Source organism: Macrotis lagotis, chromosome 5 (assembly GCF_037893015.1).
Source record: "Macrotis lagotis isolate mMagLag1 chromosome 5, bilby.v1.9.chrom.fasta, whole genome shotgun sequence".
In the NCBI taxonomy this organism is placed as follows: domain Eukaryota; kingdom Metazoa; phylum Chordata; class Mammalia; order Peramelemorphia; family Peramelidae; genus Macrotis; species Macrotis lagotis.
This window is the reverse complement of record NC_133662.1, coordinates 198987303-199011688: the sequence shown is the minus strand read 5'-3', so window position 1 is coordinate 199011688 and position 24386 is coordinate 198987303. Positions and strand designations below refer to the sequence as shown.

The window sequence follows — 24386 nt, the reverse complement described above, 5'->3', positions numbered from 1 at the left end:
GTAAATCTTTCAAGCTTAAAATCTGAGTTTTTTCAGTGTCCATAACAATGATACAATGGGAAAATATGTTTTCCCAGTTTTTTTTTTAAAAGAATCTGAACAAGCACTGTTACCAGACCCAAACAACAACAAGAAAAAAAAAAGGCAAAAATGCTTTTTTGGAGACCATGACTCAGAGAAATTTAGGACATAAATACATGCTGGTAAATAATACATAATAGCTTGAATAAGTTATATCTAAATAGCAAAGGCAAAGTGCCAGGGCTACTCTAAAGTTATGGAAGTATGAAAAACATTATTGAGAAAAAAGGTTACTCTCTCCGAGTAGAGAAAACCTAAACATATTGGACTTAAACCATTTTTTTCCCATTGGGGAGAATCCCATATACGTTTTTTCTTTTCATTTAATAAAATCTGCATACTAAAACCAATGTTTCTGAGTCACTGGAATGTCTATTGGGAGGGAATACTTGTGTTTCAAGCTGTCTTACAGAACTTTTTCTGGGAGACTTGAAAACACACTCAGAATTACTTATTCCAGATAAAGTATATATCTTAAACTTGGGGGAAAAGGCAGTGCAAAAGTGCATTGCCAAGTTGGACCTAGTCTATATAATTTGTTGGCCCATAAGAGTTGTAAAAATATCTTGAATATCTGAATAAGAGAATTCCTCTTTTACATAAGAAGCTCAACTAATTTGGGCAAAAAAAAAAATTGCTCCTGCTGCCTCCCTCTTTTTTTTTCTTTCAGTCTCTTGCATTTTCTAAGAAAGTTAAGTAGTTCCATAAGACAAAACTAATTATATTATCATTCCCTAAAAGACTTCCCCATCTTTCATTCACTGTTCTTTGATTTCCTTTTTGGTACCCCATCCAAAGAATGCTGATTTCTCCATCAAAGATCATGTTTCTGCATCCTGTCCATACTCTATCAGTCCTACATTTTCCTACTGTGCTGTTCATCACAGGATAGCACAGGACTAAAATTTAGTAGAGTGTGAAAGAATGTCAAAATATGAACAAAACATACTTGGGGTTTCTCTTATGGAGTATGTTTTTCTCCTCCTTTACTTTTCTTTTCAGGAAGGCAAACTTTTACATATAACTTTGATGCCATCCCTTCTCATCTTCTACCAGAGATTGACTGCTCCTGTTATCATGGTTTCTCTATATCTAATCTATTCTTTCTCAACCTACATATTGATTTATATGCTTCTTCCAACAAATGTATTCAAGCTATCCTTGTTCTTTAAAAGTCCCTCTAGATCCTATCATTCTCTTAAGGTATCATCCTACATTTGCTCTACCCTTTCTCAGCCAAACTGGGTGGTGCAGTGGATAGAGCACCGGCCCTGGAGTCAGGAGTACCTGGGTTCAAATCCGGCCTCAGACTCTTAATACTTACCTAGCTATGTGGCCTTGGGCAAGCCACTTAACCCCATTTGCCTTGCAAAAACCTAAAAAAAAATCTGTCTATACCAGTTACATCTACTTCTCTACACTTATTCCTTCATAGTCTGATTTCCAACCTTATCACTTTGAGTTGAAAACAAGTTAAAACTGTTGATTCCAAATTTATCATTCCAGTTGTTATTGCTTTTGTTATTCTTTTTTTTTTTTAGGTTTTTGCAAGGCAATGGGGTTAAGTGGCTTGGCCAAGGCCACACAGCTACGTAATTATTAAGTGTCTGAGGCCGGATTTGAACCCAGGTACTCCTGACTCCAGGGCCGGTGCTCTATCCACTGTGCCAGCTAGCTGCCCCGCTTTTGTTATTCTTTAAAAAAATTTTTTTCAATTAAAAATCATTGATTTTCTAGTCCTCCAAACTTTCCACTTAAATTGACGGGGTCAAAGTAGGAAAGAGAAAAAGAGAGGAAGTGGGGAGAGTGAGACAGAAAACTTGAACAAAGGGGGAGAAAGAAAGAAGAATGAGGAAGGGAAGAAAGGAGGGAAGGAGAAGAGAAAACCCTCAAAACAAATATTCATAGTGAAACAAAGGAAAGCCCAAATTTGGCCATTTCTAAAATCATATGTCTCATTCTGGATTTTAAGTACTTGAGTCACTTCTTTGTCAGGAGATAGTTGGACTGTTTTATCTTCAATCTACTGGAATGATGCTTTATCATTGCAATACTTCTCAAATATATTAAAGTTGCTTTTTTAATAATATGTTGCTATTATATTTGACAGTATTAACTGTCAAAGCTAATGTGTTTCTCTCAGTCTTCATCTTTATTAATCTCTTGGTAGTATTAAGAACACTGAATTGCACATTTCTTTCAGTATCTTCTATTGGTTCATCATCCATTTCCATGTCCTTACTCTTGGTATATCTGAAGATGCTTTCTTGGATCCTCTTCTTTCTGTATATTCTCTCCTTTGCTAAGGTGCCCTAGTATCTTAAAACAACTAGATTTTGATAGGATGATGAGATATGGATTGTATAAACCCCAAAAGAAGGAAAGGTTACTGAATGATGAGCATTTATATAGTGCTTTGAAGTCTGCAAAGCCCTTCATATGTTATCTCATATGATCTTCATATGTGACATAGGTGGTTCTTTTGAACAGATGGGGAAAATGAAGTCAAAAGAAGCTAAATGACTTGCCCTGAATTAATCAACTTGAAAGAATCTGAAACAGAATTTGAATTCAGGTTTTCTTGACAGTAATGGAGTTCTAGTATTATTAGCAAATATGGTTTTAGGCTCTGTGTGTGTGTGTGTGTGTGTGTGTGTGTGTTCTGGATCTGTCACTTTACTCACATAATGAACTCACAGTATAAAAACTTTTTTCATCAATACAGATTAGCAGTTGATCTCTAACTTGGTTTTAAGTGAATAGTCGAAGGTATTGAAAATATCACTTACACGGGGTCCGAAAGCTAGTATTAGACAGAAGCAAATTGGGCACTTGGGTTTTTGTGACTCTCAAATCAGACACATATATATGCTCTGCTTCATTACCTTTCAGAATTCAAGACAAACCAATTAAATTAAAATAACTGTAATGGAAAAATTTCTATTTTAATGGTTATCTGTATTCTTGAAAACTAGATTAAGTAGTTTTCTTGGCTGAGTTACGGTTTGAATCAAATACAGTGTGGCTGTTTTTAGTCTTCCTTAAAATAAAAGGATCCTACACACCTAAAGTAGGATCAAAATCAATTAGTATGATTATGATAAAGTAGGGAGTTTTATTTTGTCTAGTTTTTAAGCAGACAGTATTCTCAGACACCCATTAAACATAGAAGACAACTTAGAATGTAACCCCATAGTATAAATAGCTTTCTCGTTTGATAATAAAAATAAATTTGGTTACCAATTTCTTAGCCAGCAAAAAAAAAAAAAACTTCAAAAAAAGTTTAATGGAGATGAATATAAATGTATTGCTAATAAACACATAAAAGCAAACTTTAGATGATTAGGATAAATCTGAAAACTTACCAGCTCCTTTTCAGTCTTTTTGTAGTTCAAAGCTTCAACTCTGGAATCCAGTTCTGCTTGGATTTGGTCTCTTCTTTTCATAACTCCCTTTATATTAAAACATGCAGATACAATATATTGTAATTCATTCTGTCGATTGTTTCAACAATAATCTTATGAAGCAAAATTAATGAGCATTTCAGCATTGTAGACAAACTCTTCTATTAGTAGGGCAGGATTTCAGTACAGCTCTTAATTATACAATTTTAAGAAAATACATATGGCACTGAAAATTCAGGAAATATTGCCTAGTGAGTGATAGGTACTAGATAGTTGTAAAAGAAGAGACAGAATTTTAAGCAGCAGGACTAACCTATCCAAAAGCATGGAGATCAGAGTCGGAAGAGCATATATGGGGCCAGCAAGAAGGCAGATATGGCCCAACTGGTAAGAAGACTGAAAAGGCAAAATGGGGCCAGACTGTGAAGAGCTTCGAGTGCTAAATAAAAGAATTAATTGTTGATCCAGGGAAGTTGCTAATGATAATTTACTGTGTAGGGAAGTGACAAGGCCAGACATTAATTTCAGGAAAATCATTTTGCCAGCTGAGTGAGAGAAGATTGGAAAATGCCACTTACATTGAAAACTAGAAGATTAAAAAAGTAGCTACGTGATGCAAGAGATAGAGTACTGGCCTTGGAGTTAGGAAGATAGGAATTCAAATCTCATCTCAAACATCTGTTTGTTCTTGCTATGGTTACTGTTGTTTGTCCTTAGTTCTGTAAGAAGATCAATGGCATCAGGAGGGTGATGTCTTGACTTGCAAGTGATTAGAATTTAAGCGAGACAGCTACACAGTCATCAGCCTTACTCTTATTAACTGTGTGATCCTAGATAAGTCAATTAATCTCTACCAAATTCCCCAATTCTAAAAAGAGAATAATAATGATAGCCTCCCCCCAACTCTCTGGGTTGTTATGATAATCAAATGAGATAATACAACAAAATACTTATTATCATTATTATTATTACCATAGTAGACCGCTTAATAAATGATTTATCCTTTATCTTCCTTCCTTGAAAAGATGGCTGGCTCCTTGACAGTAATATGGAGTTTCATAAGAAGGAGAAATTGAGGAAGGGTAGAGTTTGGAAATCAATAACGAATTCTTTTTTTTAGACATGTTGAATTTGAGATGTCTCCACCATTGGAAGTGATCAATAGATAGTTGGTGCTATTGGAAAGGAATTGAGAAGGACTAAAACTGGATCAATAGTTTTGGGAATCATTGGAATTGAAATGATAATGATACCAACATCAAAAGTGTAGAGAAAGGAGAGGGAAAAGGTCTAGGAAAGGAATGCCTACATTAGTTCCAGTGACTTGAATCAAAATTAGGCTAGTCAAGAAGACTGATGAGAAGTTAGACATACAAGAGGTCCAGTAAAAGAACAATTTCATGGCAATCTAGAAGAGAAACTCTCTAGGACGAGATGATCAAGGGTTTCAAAGTATGCAGAGAGCTCATGAAGGATAAGGGCTGAGGAGATGCCAGTAGATTTGGAGATTAAGAGATCACTGGCATGTTTGGAGACAGCATTTTCAGTTGAATGATGGAGACAAAAGCAAGACTACAGAGGGTTTAGAAAACAGAAAGAAGAAGAATCAGAACCAATGGCTATAAATAGTTTTTTTAAGGGGGAGAAAGGAAGGAAAGATTTACGACAGGCACATGTCTGGCACTAGCTCTATGATAACATGATTTTATGGAAATATTCCTTAATTATATCCAATTTATCTTGCACTAACCACACACATCTTGGTTACTTTATAATTTAGTCCTGAAAAGGGACTCACTCATTTGGAAGGAACAGCATGTAGAGCATACTAAGGTATCATCACTATGGCAACAATATTTTCCAAACCAGAAACTGGGACAAATGAAATTCCTTTTGAAAAAAGTCATTAAAAGTACACTTTCTTTTCTGAAATTGTGACTGTCTATGAAAGTTCAGGACTTAAGAGTTGATACAGGATATATCTTGTAATTGGGAATTTAGAGTGGAAAAAATTGGTATCAATTCTCATCTGGCAAACACACCCCTATAAAGTGATGATGGTGGTAGCAGTGGTAGTAGTTATCATAGTACTAGTGGTTGTAGTTGTAATAGTAGTAGTAGTAGTAGTAGTAGTAGTAGTAGTAATAGTAAGCAGCAGCAGCAGTAATAGTAGAAGTAGTAATAGTAATAGCAAAGATCCTGGAATCTGAAGGTACTGAGTTCAAATTCATCCTCAGACACTTAATATTTATTAATTGTGTGACCCTTGGATAAATCGCTTAATCCTTGAGTGCCTCTCATCCAGGACCATCCCCAGTCATCTGATCCAAATCTGGTCACTGAACTCAGGTGGTTCTGGAGGAAAAAGTGAGGCTGGTGACTTAAGACCTAAGTCACTCAAATCCAATTCACATGTTTGTCATGGTATCACCTCCCTGATGTCATACATAGTGTTCTTTCAGAACAGGGAACAAATAACAGCAGTAGTAGTTAGCAGCAGCAGCAGCAGTAATAGAAGTGCACATTTATATACAAACATTGCCTCAGAACATCCTGGTCCTAGCAGGTAGACCTGGTAGTATTATTCCCATTTTACAGATGAGGATAGATAGAAGTTAAATGACTTTCCCAGGGTCACACAGCTGGTAAGTGTCTGGGAAGGATTTGAATTCAGTCTCCAGGGTCAGCACTCTTATCCTCTGATCACCTAAACTGCTTTACTAAGAGCTGTTTTTCAGGTTTATCAATTGGATAAGTGAGGAACAAAAATCAATTCCCCAGAACCTAATCACCCATTTGTGAAAAGATAAAATCAATTCACAAGCCTATCTAGATAAAAATTAGTCTTATCTTAGGGTATCACACTATGTCGATCCAGTTTGTATAACTAGCTGATTTCTTTCCTGGCTATCTCTGTTTCATTAGCAATTATGTGATGCTATGTAATACACACACATGTACAGATAAATATAAACACTCATAGATTTCTAATACTTAGGTTCAAGTTACTCAATATCCCTGACATTTGGTTTCCTTACTTATAAAAAGGTAATATCAATATGTTCATTATTTACTTCACAGGGGAGATCAAACAGAAACATGGCTGTGAAAGTCAATGAACATGATTCCAAGTACTCTCCAAATTTTAGGAGTTCCTGCCTATAAAAAGAAGCTATGTTTTGTATTGAAGATCTGGGAACCTTACTCAGAACTGAAAAATTAAACTTTGATTTTAAATTAAAAAGCTAGAAACGTGTTAAAATTGTGAAAAAGAATCAAAGAGAAAGCATTTATTAAGCATCTACTATGTTGTCAGGTCCTAAGCAATAGGCTATGGATAAAAAAAAATGGAAATTAAATAGTCCCTGACCTAAGGAAGCTTATGAGGGTGGTGGGTAGACATAACAAATAAATATCTGAGCAAGTATAAATAAAAACTAAATTCATGGTCATTTTTTTTGGGGGGGGGGGAGGAGAGTGAGACTGGCATCAGCACCTGAGGTTCTAATGAAAGACTTCAGAACCAAGCTAAGATCTGAAGAATCTAGGGATGCTAAAGGGCAAAGGGGAGAAAGAAGTTCAGGCATAGGACATAGGACGTAGTCAGTAAAAAAGTGAAAAGAGATCAAGAAGGTCAAAATCCAAGAAGTCTGGATAAACCAAAAAACATGAGAGGGAGAATATACAAAATGACCCAAAAAAGGTAGGTTAGAGTCAGATTGTAAAGGGTTTTAAGTGACCGAGGAGTTTGATTTAATTCTGGCAAGGATATGTATTTAGGACTACAACTTTGGCAGCCCTGTGGAGGATGGGTTGCAGACGATGGAGCCTTGAGGTAAGGAGACCAATTAGGAAAGGAAATTATTAGTTAATTGCTTGGTTATTGAAGAAGCAAACTGGATAGGAATGATAGCACTAACAAAATCTTAAGATTCAGGACTGTGTCTGTAAAACTCTTTTAGTGGAAGCCTTCTAAACAATTCTAAATTTTAGTGTTTTCCCTCCATTAATTGATCTCTTTTATCTTGTATAAGGTTACTACATGGTAAAGTGGGTAGTGTCAAGCCACTGGCCTCAAACACTTACTAGCTGTGTGTGACCCTGAGCAAGTCACTTAACCTTGTTTGCCTAAATTTCCTTATCTAGCAAATGAAGTGGAGAAAGAAATAGCAAAGGATTCCATTATCTTTGCCAAGAAAACTCTAAAATGGTGTCTCAAAGTCTAACACAACTAACAATAAAGAAGCCCATCTTCTACATGAAGACTTTGCAATCTCACTAAATTCTAATACTTTTCTTCTCTTAATTACAATCCTTTTATCTTGTCCATGAATTGGACTTAAGTGAGGCAGAGTTGCATAGTTGTCAGTCTCACTCTCTCATCCAGAGTCATCAAAGACCAGTGACTGGACAAAGTCAAAATGAAAGCTGATGAACAGGAATGCAATGGATGACCTTGGTAACTTCAATATTTGACCAAGTTCTAAGAGATCCAAAACATCTGTAGCCACTGCCTTCATGAACTTTAGAACAAACTGGAGCAACTGGGTATCACAGTGGTTAGAGCACTGGCCCTGAAGTTGGGAGGACCTGAGTTCAAATGTGACCTCAGACACTTAAAAATTGCCTGTGTGATCTTGGGCAAGTCACTCAAACTCCCTTGCCTTAAATAAATAAAAAAAAAAATTTAAAAAACAGAACAAATTGGTCTCATCTACCCATTACACTATGGGAAGTCTTCAAATGCTTGGAGTAGACATTCCTCTAACTCAGAATTTGAGACCTGCAGGTTATCCTCAATCTGGTTTAGCCTTTTTGTTGAGACAGCTTTACTCAAGTTTAGCTGCTATGCATTATATAGATTTTTTAGACACAGGTCAGAGTTGGGTGAATCAGGTAGATCATCAAAAGGGCTCAACCAGTCCTCAGACCTAAGATGCCAATGCTTCTTGAACACTCCACACTCTTAATGTGTTAAATATTTGTTTGCCTATTGTCTCTCTCATTAGACTGCGACGTCCTTGAGGACAGGGTCCATCTTTTGCCTATTTTTGCATTCCCTAACACATAGTAGACACTTAACAAATTGGGTTTTTTTTGACAGACTATATGAAATAGACAGAGTACCAAGACCCTTCATATTTAGTATGAAAGGATATATAAAAGAGCTCCATTTGAGACTAATTTTGTGAAGAATCCCTAAAGACCCATCCTAGAGAAAAGGGTAGGACTTGAAGGCTGAGCTATAGACTATATTAATTAAATTCCATTAATCTTTGCTGGTGGAGAAGAGAAGAACAATTGTCCCTTTGGGAGGGACCATCAAAAGGGAAGGAAAAGGAAGTTGGACTCCATAAACTCCAGCAACTAAAATATAACCCAAGGCTAGAATTTACAGTTTTAAGGAAGAAAGTAATTAAAAACCTTGGGAAAAGTTTAATTTCTTTCTTGGAAATATCTGAATGATGTCATGAGAGAAAAAACCTAGAGAAATAGGTGGATCAAGTAACTTTAGATTAGATCAGATCTCCATTTGTAAACTATTTCTAATAAACTTTTATGGTCTATTTTTTTTTTTTGGCTGGTCGGTTTTATTTTTTGAGGAATAGGAGTTAAAAGATTTTCTCTTAATAAACATTCTCTAAAACATAATCCAGCTTTATCTTGGCTTACTAAAGAAGAAAAGTTGTTTTGTTGTTTTAAGTTTTTTCTCATACCTTAGTAAAGTTAGACAGGAGAAAGCACATTCCCTGGGAGGGTTATTGAGTGAGGCTGATGGCAACAACCAGATAATAATGACTGAGTTCCAAAGAACTGAGGAACTGGAGCAGAGAAAGTGAAAATCCAGGAAGACTATGGTCAAGGCCAGCAGTGGGAACAACTTCGGACTGGAATAATTCTTTTATTTTATCCAAAATAATTACTGGAAGAGGCTAATTTTTAACTGTTTAAAAAGGTTTCTTGCTAAGGTAGTTCTAGTCAATCCATCACAAATATAATGATACTAGGAATCAAGTCAACTCTTTCAGCATTATGAAAATTTAACTTCTGAACTGCTTATGCCAAGTTCTCTATCATTGAGGGCAAGATCAAAAGTGAATAAACCTATTAGAATAATAATAATAATAATAATAATAAATTATTAATACTGGAGATACTGGAGCAATTTGCTATTTCCTCCTCTAACTCATTTTACAAATAAGGAAACTGAGGAAAACAGGGTTAAGTGAACATACCACACAGCTAGAAAATGTGAGGACATATTTGAACTCAGGTCTTCCTGACTTCAGACCCAACACTCTATCCACTGTGATGGCTTCCCACCATCCTCCAGGGGAGTCAAACAAATTGTCACTATTCAATTATCCATAGAATAAGTACAATAAGCAAATTAAGAATTTTTCTGTTTAACTAAACTGGAGTGATTGGGCTATCTGCATAGTATCTCTGACATGTTTCACAGAATCCACAAATAAATGAAGAAATAAATGAAAGAGAAACTTATGAACTATGGTGGCTACATAGAAACTCCTAATATTCAGACAAGAAAGGAATCTTGGCTTTCTATGCTCAAAAATATGTCTGTCTTTGGGCATTATCCAAATAAAAGTTAGAATTGGCTAGTAGCTAGAAAAAGTAGATCTAATTTAATTTGGGAAACAACACTGAAGCTTTTTGATGTATCTTGTGAAACCCAAAGAATATTCTTTAAAATGCATATGTGATATACCAAAGGAGTCTGCCTGGAGAGGAAGGACTGCCTAATGTTTTTGGTGTGTCATGGAAACAACTGACCATCTGTTGAAGCCTACAAACTCTATGAATAATGGTTTTTAAATGTACAGAATTGATTGCACTCTAATCTAATTGCTAAAAATTTTTAAAAAAAGAAAAAAAAGAAATAGTTACAGAAGTTATTCTTTAATTCTTCTTGTTTCTGTGTTAAATTCAGTTCTAAAAATTAAAGGTAAACTTACCATTAATATTTCACTATAAAGAACATATTCATGTACAACTGGAAGCAGGGTCTCAGAAAGGTCAAATATTCGTCTTTCAGTAGCCTTGCAACACTTGTCAATGCAACTGGCCACACCTTTCAGGGAGTCAACCAGATCCTCTTCTGATGCTGACCACCAGGTGTAGATTGGTCCATATTCTTTCATTTCCTCAAAATATTCTAAAAAAACAGACACAAACCAAAACAAAAAAGACACATGTAACTTCTTAATAAATGCCATGATTGAGCAGAAACTATTAAAAAAAAGTCACAATCCAGACACAACCTTTGACTATAAAGCCTTTTCAGATCCCATCAATGATAATGTGTGCAAGCTGAAACAGTGGAGAAAGAAAACTGACCAGACTGAGAAAGTAAAACCTGATTCAAATTCTATCTCAGATAGACTTTTTTTTTTGATGTTTAGGTTTTTGTGGGGTTAAGTGGCTTGCCCCAGGCCACATAGCTAGGTAATTAAAAGTGGCTGAGGCCAGATTTGAACCCAGGTACTCCTGACTCCAGGGCCGGTACTATATCCACTGCGCCACCTAACCACCCCTTTACCACACCCCCAAAAACAGGTGGTAAAATAGTAAAGTGCTACCTTTACTACAGGGAGATCACTTAAACACTATGACCCTCAAGATTCTTCGATTATTAAAGAGCAATGATGATAGCACCTACTTTCTAAGGCAGTTGTGAGCATCAAAATGAGACAATGCTTGACACAAGGTAGTTGCTTAATAATTGTTTTTATTCCTTCCTTCCCTCTTTTTTCCTTTCTTCCTTCAACATACTTTGATGGACATTTGAACAACATTCATTATATTTTGTTGTTGGTTTTTTAAGTTCCAAAACTGCTATACTTTTCCAGTCTAAAAATTACTAGGATAAGAATATTCACACAACACTAGATTGAAGTCAAATAAATTATATTCTTTTTGATCCTTACCAGGGTTAAGTCCCTCCCAAACATACCTGAGATTCAAAGATAAAAAGTCGAAAAGAATTCTTACCTTTAAGAGATTACAAGCTCTTGACATTAAGGAGTTGGGAGGGGGGTGTAGAGAGATAAGGCAGATAGACAGATAGATACATAGACAGATAGATAGATAGATAGATAGATAGATAGATAGATAGATGATAGATAGATAGATGATAGGCAGAGAGATGATAGGTGATAGATAGATAGACAGATAGATGATAGATTAGATAGATAGATAGATAGATAGATAGATAGATAGATAGATAGATAATAGATGATAGAATATTCAAAAATATGGTAAAAAGTGGGGGGAATTATGCAGACAAAGAATTCCAAGAAAATATGCAGAAGAAAACTGTCAGGAAGAATAGACTATATGAAGAAAAGATCAAATCAGAATGGAAAAAGTTGATATCAAATTACTTGCTGTAGTTTAGTCATTTTTCAGAAACAAACATTGGTTTGTCATTTTCTTTTCCAATTTATTTTACAGATGAGAAAACTAAAGAAAGCAGTATTGTGACTTATGGGTCACCCAGCTAATGTCTGAGGTTGGAATTGGAACTCGGGAAGAGGAGTATTGATTCCAAGCCCAGCACTCTATCTGCTGCACTACCTAGGTCCCTTGAAGTCAGATTTTGATGGTTCTTAAATGCCAGACTAAGGAACTTGTATTTTATCCATAAGCTGGTAATCTACTGGCCAGTCTAAGTATACATTGATCTTATTTTTGTGAATTGATGTACTGCAGTTTTTATTAGAGTTTTAGTTAATTTTCATAAAAATTAGCTAAGAAATCATATTGCAAAACTGTGATAAATGATTAATTGGACCCCTATTTTCTTCTAATATGTATTAATCAATTTGATATGATTCCATAGAATTAATGATTATAAACTGTGATATTAGGGCTCAGAACTATAAACTACAGATTGTAAATCTTAATCACAAGAAACCAACTGGAAGTCCTCCACTTTTTCTTTTTTCTTTTTCTTTTCATAGTGAACAAACATGGTGGAGGTGATTCTGACATAGAAAGTCCCCACTTATTTTTGTTGCCCTTCTGTCCCTTGTCATCCCTTTATTACTCAACATGTGTAGGTAATCATGAGTGACCCTGGTTGCCCCTCTGCAACCTGTCTCTTTCCAAACCAGTGGATTGGCAGGAACTCCTGAAAGGTCAAGATGTGTTTATCACATCCTTGTAATTAGCCTATCTGACAAGTGATGGGATTCTGGATTTTGAGTAGACCCCCCCTAGAAGGTCAAGGGTCAGGTCTATCTACTACTAAGACTGTATTTTAGGTCTGCTCTACCTGGTCTGTCTGGGTATCAAGCACTATAAAACTAAGTTTCTGGAGGAAAGGTGTCTCTGAGATGGTGAGGAATATCTGAGGTCTACTGCATTAGAAAGGGCCTTGAACCCTTTCATAAAGTGCCATTGGCTTAGAGCTCTCCCTCAAGGTTCCCAATACTGCCCCTAATATATATATATACTGGCTGTATTCCCTTGCAAGTCACTTAACTCAGTACCCTAGACCAGTGATGTCACACTCAAATAGAAATGGGGTCTCTAATCCACAGTTATGGATCCTCTCATATTGATTAAGTTTTCAAATTGATATATTATCTATGTTTTATTATATTTTTATTTATTTTGTTAAGTATTTCCCAATTACATTGTAACTTGGTTCCAGCCATGCTCACCAGTATTATGAGACTTATAGCAGGTTGCATGGTTCATCCTTCTGCCCTAGGCAACAATAAGACAGTAAGTTGAAGAACAAGTGCTGATACATATCCCCTGTAGAGAAAGTTTCTGTATCAGGAGTTCCCAATACTAATGGAGTCACTGGCTTAGCCTCTTTCTCCCTCCCAAAATGAAAAAAAAAAAAGCAAATTAAAAAATAATTAATTCAACCACTTGTCCCTTTAACCTGCCAACTCAGACAAGTTAAAACTTAAAGGATCAGGGGTGGCTAGGGGGCACAGTGGATAAAGCACCAGCTTTGGAGTCGGGAGTACCTGGGTTCAAATCCGGTCTCAGACACTTAATAATTACCTAGCTGTGTGGCCTTGGGCAAGCCACTTAACCCCATTTTGCCTTGTAAAAACAAAAAAAAAACTTAAAGGATCAAAAGTAAAAACATTCAATCTATAAACATACTGTAAACAGAAGAAAAATGAACCAAAAGATGTTAATTCTGGCAAATAAACTTTTCCAAGATGCCCCCCACCATGATGATCTCCTCTGATGGCAACAAAATCAGGTTTCTATTCCTTCCCCCCAGCATCATTTAAGCAGTCTAGAAGGAAAATAAATAAAACATTCTCAAATGCAATCAGAATCAAAAAAATGCCATGATATGATATAAAAAGCAGGGATTTCAAGTCAAGACCAGGGTTTGAATCAGCTTTACCACATTTAATTGATTAGTGTAACTTTGGACAAATTCCTTCCCTTCTTTAAACCTCAATTTCCTGACCTATTGGATAAGTTATGTGGAACTAGATGATTTTAAAAATATTTTTTTCACTCTAAAATGATACTTTAAATACTCTGATGTTACAAAAACATTTTAAGAAAAGAAAATATGTTTTAAAATATGAAATAATGACTTCTGAACTCCAAATTATCTCTCTCATCCATGTATTCAGTTGACAGAGAAGAACCATGGGTCTTCCACTTCAGCTATTAATTGCACTTTGGGCACAAAAGCATGTTCACTGGCTCTTGTACCATTGGACAAGAAATAATTACCTCCAGGTAGATTGATATAATTACCCTACTCAGGGCAAATTTAGAAGCCTTAATAAAAAGCAATTTGAAATTTATGAAATTATTTCTAAACTCATGTTTAATTCCTTTTTTTAAAAAAATCTCTGGGCAGTATCCCCATGAGGATTTTAACTATATCAAAACTTAGTTGGAAATTAGAAACAGAGAAAGACAAAACACTGAGTCTAGTATTATTCAGTCATGTCTGACTCTTTGTGATGCCATTAAAGCTTTTCTTGGCAAAGGTTCTGAGCAATTTGCCATTTCCTTCTCCAGATCATTTTACAGATGAGGAACTGAGGTAAACAGGGGTTAGTAAGCTGCCCAGGATCATATACCTATTAAGTGTCTGAGGAAAGATTTGAAATCATGAAGTTGATTCTTCCAGATTCCAACTCCAGTGTTCTATCTACTGCACCACTTAGCTGCCCACACAATTCCTTTACTTAATTTTGTTTCCAAACCTTATCTTAAAGCATTGTTAAATGAGGCATCACAGAACAGAGGCAAGGCCATTGAATAGCTTTTCTATTTCTAGGAGACTTTTAGGACATAATAAACTTATCAATGTTCTAAATCAAATATTTAAAAATTTGTTATTCAAATAACTGCAAACAAGCAATGAATCAGAATTCCACATAAAAGTAAACATTTGCTTCAAAAATAAAGTTCACAAGTTATCACTCTCATGCCATCTTGAATTATTTGAAGGCTATCATGGGGGGGGGGGGGGAAGTAACTGAACCTACTTAGCCCTAAAGAGCAAATTTTTTTTTTTTAGGTTTTTGCAAGGCAAATGGAATTAAGTGGCTTGCCCAAGGCCACACAGCTAGGCAATTATTAAATGTCTGAGACAGGATTTGAACCCAGGTACTCCCGACTCCAGGGCTGGTGCTTTATCCACTACGCCACCTAGCCGCCCCCTAAAGAGCAAAATTAATAATAATGGTAGAAAATTTCAGACAACCAGATAAGTGCTGAAGGAAAAGAAAACAAACAAGCAAAATAAAACTCTTCCTAACAATTAGAGCAATCCAAAAATGGAAAAATTATGTCTCATGAACTAATGAATGCAATGAATGTCATCAAGTAAGGATAAATGACCATCAGTGAGATAGATTTTACAGGTACAGGGTTAGAAGATATTTTCCAACTGAATATTGTGAGTGCCTTTGAAATGAGTATGTGTTTAACATTTTTCACATTCATCATATCAGCTTTCACAGTCAGGCTTAGGTCTGGGTAAAGAATGTCTGGATTTCTCCCCAGTCTGTTCATGAATTAATTTTTTCCTTTGCCAAGGTCGAACCTTCTACAGCAGAATTTGATCCCAACACCTCTAATTTCTAGTAGACTGCAACTTCAATCATCGTCTCCCCTGCCTCAGTATTTTTCAACTTCTATTAATGATTTGTTGACTGTTTTCAAATGTCTTCCTCATGTTAAAAAAAAACTCTCATTTGATCCTATCATCTCCAAAAGAAACTATCATCCTATATCTTTCTTCTTTCTCAAGTTCCAAGAAAAAAAAAATGTTTACACTCCAACCTTACTGTTTTTACTTCCATTCCTCTCATTCTCTTCTTAACTTTTAACAGTTTGACGTCTGACCTTCTCATTCATCTGAAACTATTCTCTCTAAAGATTTCAACAATCACTTATTTGCCAAATCTGATGGTCTTTTCTCGGTGCACATCCTTCTTGGTAGACCTGTTGCATTGCAGTCAGTCAACAAAAATTTCTGAAGTGTTTCCTGTTTGCCAGACAGGCCCTCTGCTCAGCACCAAGGGGACAAAATAAAGTAAAAACAAATCCCTATTTTCAGAAAGTTCACATTCTAACATGAGTGATAAATGCAAAAACACGTACAGGCAAGCTGAAAGGCAATGTCATATAGAAGGCACTAATAGAATTTGAGCTGAGTCTTGAAAGAAATGAAGGAAAACAGGAGGTGAATGGGGAAGAGGGAGAACATTCCAAGCATAAGGGACAGCCAGGGAAATGGCTGAGGCTCAGGAGATGAACTATCTTGTATGAGGGAAAGCAAAGAGGTCAATGTTGCTAGACCATAGAGAGGAGTAAGAATGCATTAAGAAAGGTAGGAATGGAACCAATTTGTGAAGGGCTTTAAAAGCCAGACAGGATTTTATATTTGGTCCTGAATGCAACAGAGAGCCTTTAGAATTCAATGGATTAAGAGGGTGACATACACAGACCTGTGAAATCCCAGGAGATCACTTCAGGAGCTGAGTGGAAGATAGACTGGAGTAAGGAGAATCCTGAAACAGGGAGAATAACTAGAAGGTTATCGCAATAGCATAGGTGAGAGCATGTAAGGCTGTTCCTGAGTATTGACTAGATATTACATATTTGGCTAGAGAGAAAAAATATGATAAAAGAGATATTGTGAAGGGGGATATAATGGAAAGAATGAAAGAAAAGACTCAAGGATAATCCCAATTATCCTCAACAGTAATAAGGGAGGGGAGAAGATGATGAGAGTCTGTACCAATGTGATAGCTATTTGAGTACAAAGAAAGGGGTTCATATGAGAGTCCCTGTGAAGAGATGATAGGCCTTGAAAACAGCATAAATGCATGTATGGTGAGTGCAAGTCAGAAGTAGAAGATGATAACAAAATTGAGAGCTTAGGTGCCTAGCACGTATTTGACACTGTTGATGAACTCATCTTTCAGAATATTTTCTCTTCAATGGATTTTCATGATAACCTTTTCTATTGATTTTCATTTTACCTTATCAGATGGTTCCTTCTCCATCTTCTTAGCTAACTCATTATATATCACACACTCAATTGTTCTTTAGGGTTTGTCCTAAGTCCTCTGCTCTCTACATTCTCTCCCCTTGGTAAACTCATCAGCTCCCATGTCCTTAAATATATATATCTGCATACACACAATACATTTATACATGTACAAATACAATACATGCTTATATACATGCATGTGCATACATTCATGTATATATGCATATATATATAGTATGGTATATAAAATCACATAATTCTTATTAATGGATTTATTGGTTAAATGATTGTTAAATAATAATTATATAGATGCTACAGAAAGCTGTTAAATTTAATCTTCATTATGGTAATACTTATCTAGAAATATAATGTTGCTAGGAAAGGGCATCAGATGTGATCTGAATTTTATTTTATATTATATATTGAGTATTATATATAGGTATATTATAAATCATTAACCTGCATTTCAATTTAATTCCACAAATATCGATTAAGTACCCACCAGGTGAAAAATCTCTGCATTAGATACTGCAGACATAAAGATAAAAGTGAAAAGGTCCCTGCTCTCAAGGATCTTACATTATAAAAGGGAGTGGAGATTCATTATAGTCAAGGATTACTACTGCTTCTACAGTGATAGTACAAGAAATAAAGACTACTAGGAAAACTGAGGAAGGAGAACTACAACAGAACACTCAATCTAGAATCAGAAGAGTTGGGAGGAATTTTTTTATTCCATCATTTAGGACACTGGATTATGATCATATACTAAAATCATTCTGACTGTCAATATTCTCATCAATTTTTAATGATCCTTTCATTATTTAGTAATAGGACTGTTGTGATGAGCCACTCATAATAAATAATTAATGCAATATCTTACATTATTGTACAAGCAACATTTTATAGAATTTACATATTCAATATTTTCTAGGGAATTATATATTTAGAACTGAAAGGGCCATCAGAGCCCAATCTCCTTATTTTCAAATGACTAAACAGCGATCAAATGTCCGTCAAGTAACAAGGAGCATAAACAGGACACTAGTCCCACTCCTTGGATTCTAAATCCAGAAATCTTTCCATTGAACTGAAACCTGAAAGGGAAATGAAACTAATGATGTGGAGAAGCCTGGTAGAGTCACAAATTACTGATCACTCTAATGTTTGACAGTGATAAGGAATCTAACTTTTATTTTTGTGCCTATTTATCTTCACCATCACTACAGCCATCCAGTGTTCTGAATAAAGAAGCCATGCATAAATGTTTTCTTGATGGACTAATTTCTTTTTTTAAATAAGAACTTAGAGGCAAAAAAGAGCTTATTCTTGGTTTTAAAAATGCATGCTTTTTCAATTAAAAAATGGGGGGGGGGGAATTTCAGTGACAGTTCTAAAAAGTTTCCAAAGGAGAGAATCTGGTACAACAATAAACATAATCATCATAGTCACCTCACTTCATGATCACCAAAGGAAAAAGTTAAGAGTCAAAAACTGGCAATTTCACTTGATCTCACAGAATCATAACAAAAAAAAAAAACCATGAGTTAGTACTTACATACAGCTTTAACGTTTGCAAAATGATTTACATGTAATTTATATTTCATTGGAGTCTCAACAACTACATGAAGCAGGTGCCATGATCATTCTATTTACAGATAAGGAAACTAAAGCAGAGAATTTAATTTCCCAGGTTCACATATCTATGGTTGATTGGGAGGATAAAATAAAGTAATATAGCATAAAACATTAAAAAAGAAAAAAATGGTCATTATAATTTCAATTTCAGAAGCATTCTGAAACTTGTATTTCTAAAGATGTTCATAATTTAAAGTGGGATACATTATACTGAAAAAAAATTAAAATCTCTTTCATTTGAATATAAAATAACCTACACAGGCTGAATGAACCATCTGGGACAACAATTTCCCAAAGCTACAAACAATAATATCATTATTTTTAAGGAAATCCAGTTTCACACTAAAGACAAAGAATGCCCTTAAGTTTTGGATAGGGACATTCTAATATGTCATATTTCACACAAATTTGCAAATCAGATAATTTCTCACTATATATTTGGATTCAAAATTACAAGATCTATCCTAACATCTAGTTTTCCTAGAAAATATCTTGATAAACAGAAAAGCTTTCAAGGGAGGATTTAAAATAACTACCTGGGGCATATTTATACTCTATAAATATTTTAAGTATTGTCAAGAGATTCTAGTGAGCTTTCTATAAGACCATTCAATCTATGTATCAAGAATCTGCATGGGGCAAAGAGGACATGAGTTCAAATCCAACCTCAGACATTTAATGATTACCTAGCTGTGTGACCTTGGGCAAATCACTTAACCCCATTGCCTTAAAATTTAAAAAATAATTTAAAAAAAGAATCTGCATAAAGGACACATTAATAGAAAACAAAAGAAAATGGCCAAATTATGTTAACACATAAAAACCAAGAAAGACTGAGAAGGTACTTTCCGAGTTTTTTAAATAATATTAAACAGCATATTGAAAAGGAAATAAGTGATGGGGAAATCACAGGAACAGAACCAGAAGGACCCTCTAAGTTCATCTATCCTAATTGCTTCATTTACAAATGAACAAATTATAGAACAGGGAGGTTAAGAAACTTTCATATACAGATTCTAACTCATGCCTATTTGTATCAAATTCCAAATCTTTGAATTATTTGTTATCACAACTTCACCTAGGAATTCATTGTGAATACTTCTTATCTTGATAAGGCATATTTCATCATTGTGTTTTTCAATCTTTTCAAGCATTTCCAAATTCTTTATCATCTCACTGGGATTTTCTTGGCATCTATACAAATATTTGTTTCTCCAGCATTTTACTATTACTAGTCTTGTGTCTCTTAAACAGATCATTAGATATATTCTTAAGAGGGATACTACTAGAACAGTGTTCTCTGAGAAAATGCTATGACAATACATGCATATAAAATTGATTAATATTTGATGATTCATATAGCCGAAGAATTCTTCACTTTACAAAAGATTCAGAAACTTACCAGTGCACGTAAAATGACTTCATTTGAAAAAAAAATTTATACAACATTTTAGAAACAGAAAAGTGAGACCTATTGTACTTTTTCTCATTGATCAAAGCACATTCTTACTTTATCCCTATAGAATCATTGAGTAAGATATTAATAATTATGTTTATCCTTCATTTTCAAAAAAGACCACAGCAGGGAGGTGATGCCACAACAAGCACGTGAATTAGATTCGAGTGAGGGGGTGCTGTGCTAGGTCACTAGTCTCATTTTCTCTTCCAGTCATCTGGGTCCAGTGGCCAGATATCAATGAGGATGACTAGAAATGACCCTGGATGTAGGCAATCATGGTTAAGTGAATTCTATTGAATAGGGATAAAAGAAAGGAAAAAATTAAACTCCATGATGAGTTTTTACTGTCCAGGTTCAATAAGGCAAATTTCTAGATTATATACTATGTCCACAAATTATTTCTGAGGAGCAAAGTAAAAATGAATAAGATGTTGAAACATACTTTTTCTTGGACTTCAATTTGAGAGATTTCTGTATAACCCTGCTATAATACAGGTTATACCCTAAAGTCTTAGTAGTGCAGTTTTACATTTTAGTAGCTATAAACCACAGTAAGACACTTGCAACACCCTGTAATATTAACTTTTCCTCCTACACATTTACACATTTTGGTCTCCAATTTAACTCCACTTCCCACACATACATCTTCCACAATGCCAACCACAATGCTTTACACATTTTAGATTCTCCACAAATACTTGCTGAATTGAACAGGTATTAGTGAAGAAATTCATTTCACTTCTCCTTATAAAAACAGAAGACTATGCTTTTTATCCTGTCAAAAAAAAATGCTAAAGGAGCAAATCTTAGCTTCCAAAGTTGAAGAAATTTAAAAAATTAAGAGAAAATAGGATGGAAGAAAATGGGAAGAGGAGGCAAAAATTCATATACAAGAGCTCACATAAGTCTTTCTGTGATTGGATCACTTGATTCAGGCCACTATACAATGAATTAGTAGAATATATGATGATTTCCACCTGGAAATTCAAGTTTCATTATAACTCATTTCCTCTAACCAAAATTCAATAGGTCATAAATTTTATAGTTAAAAGAGACCTCAAAGGACATGTAATTCAACTGCCTCATTTTATGGATTAAGGAAACAGAAGTTTCAAAGAATAGGTGAACTGTCCAAGGTAGTGTTGGGATTTAAAGATTTGAACCTATGTCTTTTGACTCCAAAGTTAATTCTCTTACCATATTACCTCCTCGAGATTCAGATAAAACAAAGGCAAGAATGCAATAATCTCAGTGCTCAAGAAATTTACATGACAAGGTCAAGAAGGAGAGATAGGAAGGGCAACATTCATAAGTAAGAAAAATACAAAAATATTATGTTTCTGCATATGCATGTATGTATAATAATTTGGAGCTGTATGGAGGAAAGAGGAATATTAATAATTGAGGGTATCAGAAAGATATAAACTGAACTTCAGGGAGAATGTAGGGGTAAGGTATGGGTGGGGAGAGAAGATAGCCTATGGGGGGGAAGGGGAGACGGAACTTAATAGACATTGTTAAATGTCTATTTCAATTTGGCTAAAAGACAAGAATATGTGAAATAGAGTAATATGACTCAATCTACAAAGAAAACAATAGTGAAGGAATTTTCTGTTTTATCTTCTAGGCAATAGAGAGTCACTAGAGTTTCTTGACCAAGGAAAGGATTTGGTCAATCAAAAATTTCAAGATTACTAACTTGGCCCCTAACCTGAAGAACTGAAGAAATCTGATCAGGGAAACAGATTAGAAGTTTATTGCAACAGTTCAAGAGAAAGATGAAGAAAGGTGAAAAGTAGAGTGGTAACTAAGTAATGAGGAGAGGAAAATGAGAGGTATTATGGGGAAATGAAGAGACTAGGATACTTTTTAATCCATGGAATACCAGACATTAATCCTAATAACCTATCATTTGAAGCTAAATCTCAGGTCTTCATTCTTTTTTTTTTCGTCATCTAGTCTTTCTTTGCAAGATAGCTAGAATTATTTGTTAGCACTTGTACACAAAGAGATAAATATGTTTATAGATGAGGAATTAACGTTTGCAAAAGACTATGTTTTTATTTTTTTTAAAAAAATGTTAAATTGAAATTACAATTTTAAAATGTATATCCCAAAATGGTAAATGCACCATAAACTGTAGCAAAAGAAAGATTAAGTCCATAGTTTTACATACCTTTTTCTTCCTTGTAAATTCTATGAGATATTTTGTCTATTAAGTTTATCTCCTGGCTAAATGTTCCCAAATAATCATTCATTTCATTGAACTCATCTGGGCGATTTTTAACTCCTCTTACTGAGGATGCTACAGCTCTGACTGTCTGCCCCATCCTGCTAAGCAATCCAGGACCTTGTTTCTTGTGTGAAGAGAGTTCCTAAAAATAAAACACAAAATAATGAAAGTGAAGTAGGTGAGAGAAGTAGGAGTAGTGGTGGTAGCAGTGTAAATTTCAAGGGTTAAACCCACAATGGAGGAGAAAAATAGAGGTTATAAAAATAATGCTACAGTTTATAATAGATAGTATAAAATTGGGGGGGGGTTAGAGTTTATTACAGAAAGATCAATTTGAATATTTTTCCAGACCTTCCTTCCCTCCTGCCTACCGCTTTCCTGCCTTCCTGCCATTCTTTCTTACAGAAGGCCAACAGCATTGCAGAGCACCAACTGTATTTTTCAATATGCAATAAAAATTTTGCAGATGACAGTCAGAACTTTAAATAGAGGTGGTCTGTACCATTTCTGTATCTAAGTTCCATTCTGATTTTAATTTGGGAATTCACACAGCCTCTTACAAATCATTGAGTTGTTTGGTAATAGAATGTGATTAGCTTTCAAGAACTACAGTAATTCTAACTGCAACACAACATATTTTTCTATTGCAATACATAACCAAAAAAAAGAAACTCCAAAGAACAGGAGTAAAAGCACCATCAAGGAATTCTTTGAAAGGAAAAAAATGAGGGGTTAGCCATATGACAAGGCTGTGATGAGGAGGGGAACATTCAGAGAGCTCCAGAGGGCACATCATGATGTCAAAAAAAAAGACAAAACAGGCTCTCTGGCATACTGGATGGCCCCTTTGTGGCAGAACTCAGGCCAAAATCAGACAAGATGGGATGGTGATCCTCATCATTGGACAGAGATTCCAAATTAATCAGAGCAAAGATTCATTTCAATATATTAGCAAAATAGAGAAGCATCTCATGTAAGAATACTCAAAGAGAGCCATTGTGGACTTGGCAAGCAGAAGAAATACTCAAACTGATACTCAGATTTATGGCACCAACAATATAGTATAAATATAAACACTTCTGCCAGGACTCTTCTGATTTTATTTTTGGACTTATACCCTGCATCCTGAACAGTGTCTAGCACATAAAGGCCACTTAGTAAATGATTAATGGGAAAACATTGAATGCATCTGATAAGCTGAGAAATAATAAGAAATAAATAGATAATCTTTCCTCAATCTTAAGGAACAGTGTAGGTCATTTGAAGCAGAGAATTTGGGTCAAAAATGAGTTGAAGAGACACAGCTACAGATAAGAATATGTTCTGAAAATAGGGTTACTGACTGTATCTATGGATGATAAGCAACTTTAGTCATTGCCTTAAAAATAAAAAGAGAAAGAAAAAGAAACATAAATAATTATCTTTTTTCTCCCCTGTAATGTCCCAAAGTTTACTTATCATTTCCTTTATCTTTTCTATGTATTAGAAATAACTGATTCAAACCATGACAGCTTCCTTTTCCTATCAAAATTTCCAAGGTTCAAGGGACATCCATAGGCATCTAATCAGAACAATACCTGTGTAGGAATGCTGTCTAAAAACATTTATAATAAATGGCAGCACAGTACTTGCTTAAAGGCCTCTTTAATCTACCTCTGTAAAAGTCCATTTCTATCTCACTTTTGGACAGCTTTAACTTCAAAAAAAAATAATTATTTATGTTTTAAGTCAAAAAGTCATGCCTCTGAAACTTCTATCCATTGCCCATAGTATGGCCCCTGAGATCAAGTAAAATAATTAGAATTTCTCCTTCTAAATGATGGTCTTTCAAAATCTCAAAGACAACTATCAAAAGATTAGGGTTTTTTTGGGGGGGGGCAGAAGCAGAAGGAAATGAAGTCACGATAGAATCAAAAATCAGTTGACAAAAAAAAAAAACAGATCAAGTAGAGATATCTAACAGTCTTTGGACTAAAGGAAAATGATGATGTAGGTGACTCACCAGTCCCTGACTATGGAATAGAGTGGTCAAGACAAAGATTAAAT

The 24386-nt window shown here is 35.0% G+C and overlaps 1 protein-coding gene across 1 annotated transcript in view; it reads right to left on the bottom strand.

The window, feature by feature from the left end:
* SNX7 (sorting nexin 7) overlaps positions 1–24386 on the bottom strand; it is a 123716-nt gene that overhangs the window by 64791 nt on the left and 34539 nt on the right. Inside the window, exons 5-7 of the mRNA XM_074188239.1 lie at positions 22284–22482; positions 10463–10662; positions 3447–3533 (exon numbers count right to left, since the gene is read on the bottom strand). Coding sequence (XP_074044340.1) covers positions 3447–3533; positions 10463–10662; positions 22284–22482 — 486 coding nt within the window. The remainder of the gene's footprint in view (positions 1–3446; positions 3534–10462; positions 10663–22283; positions 22483–24386) is intronic.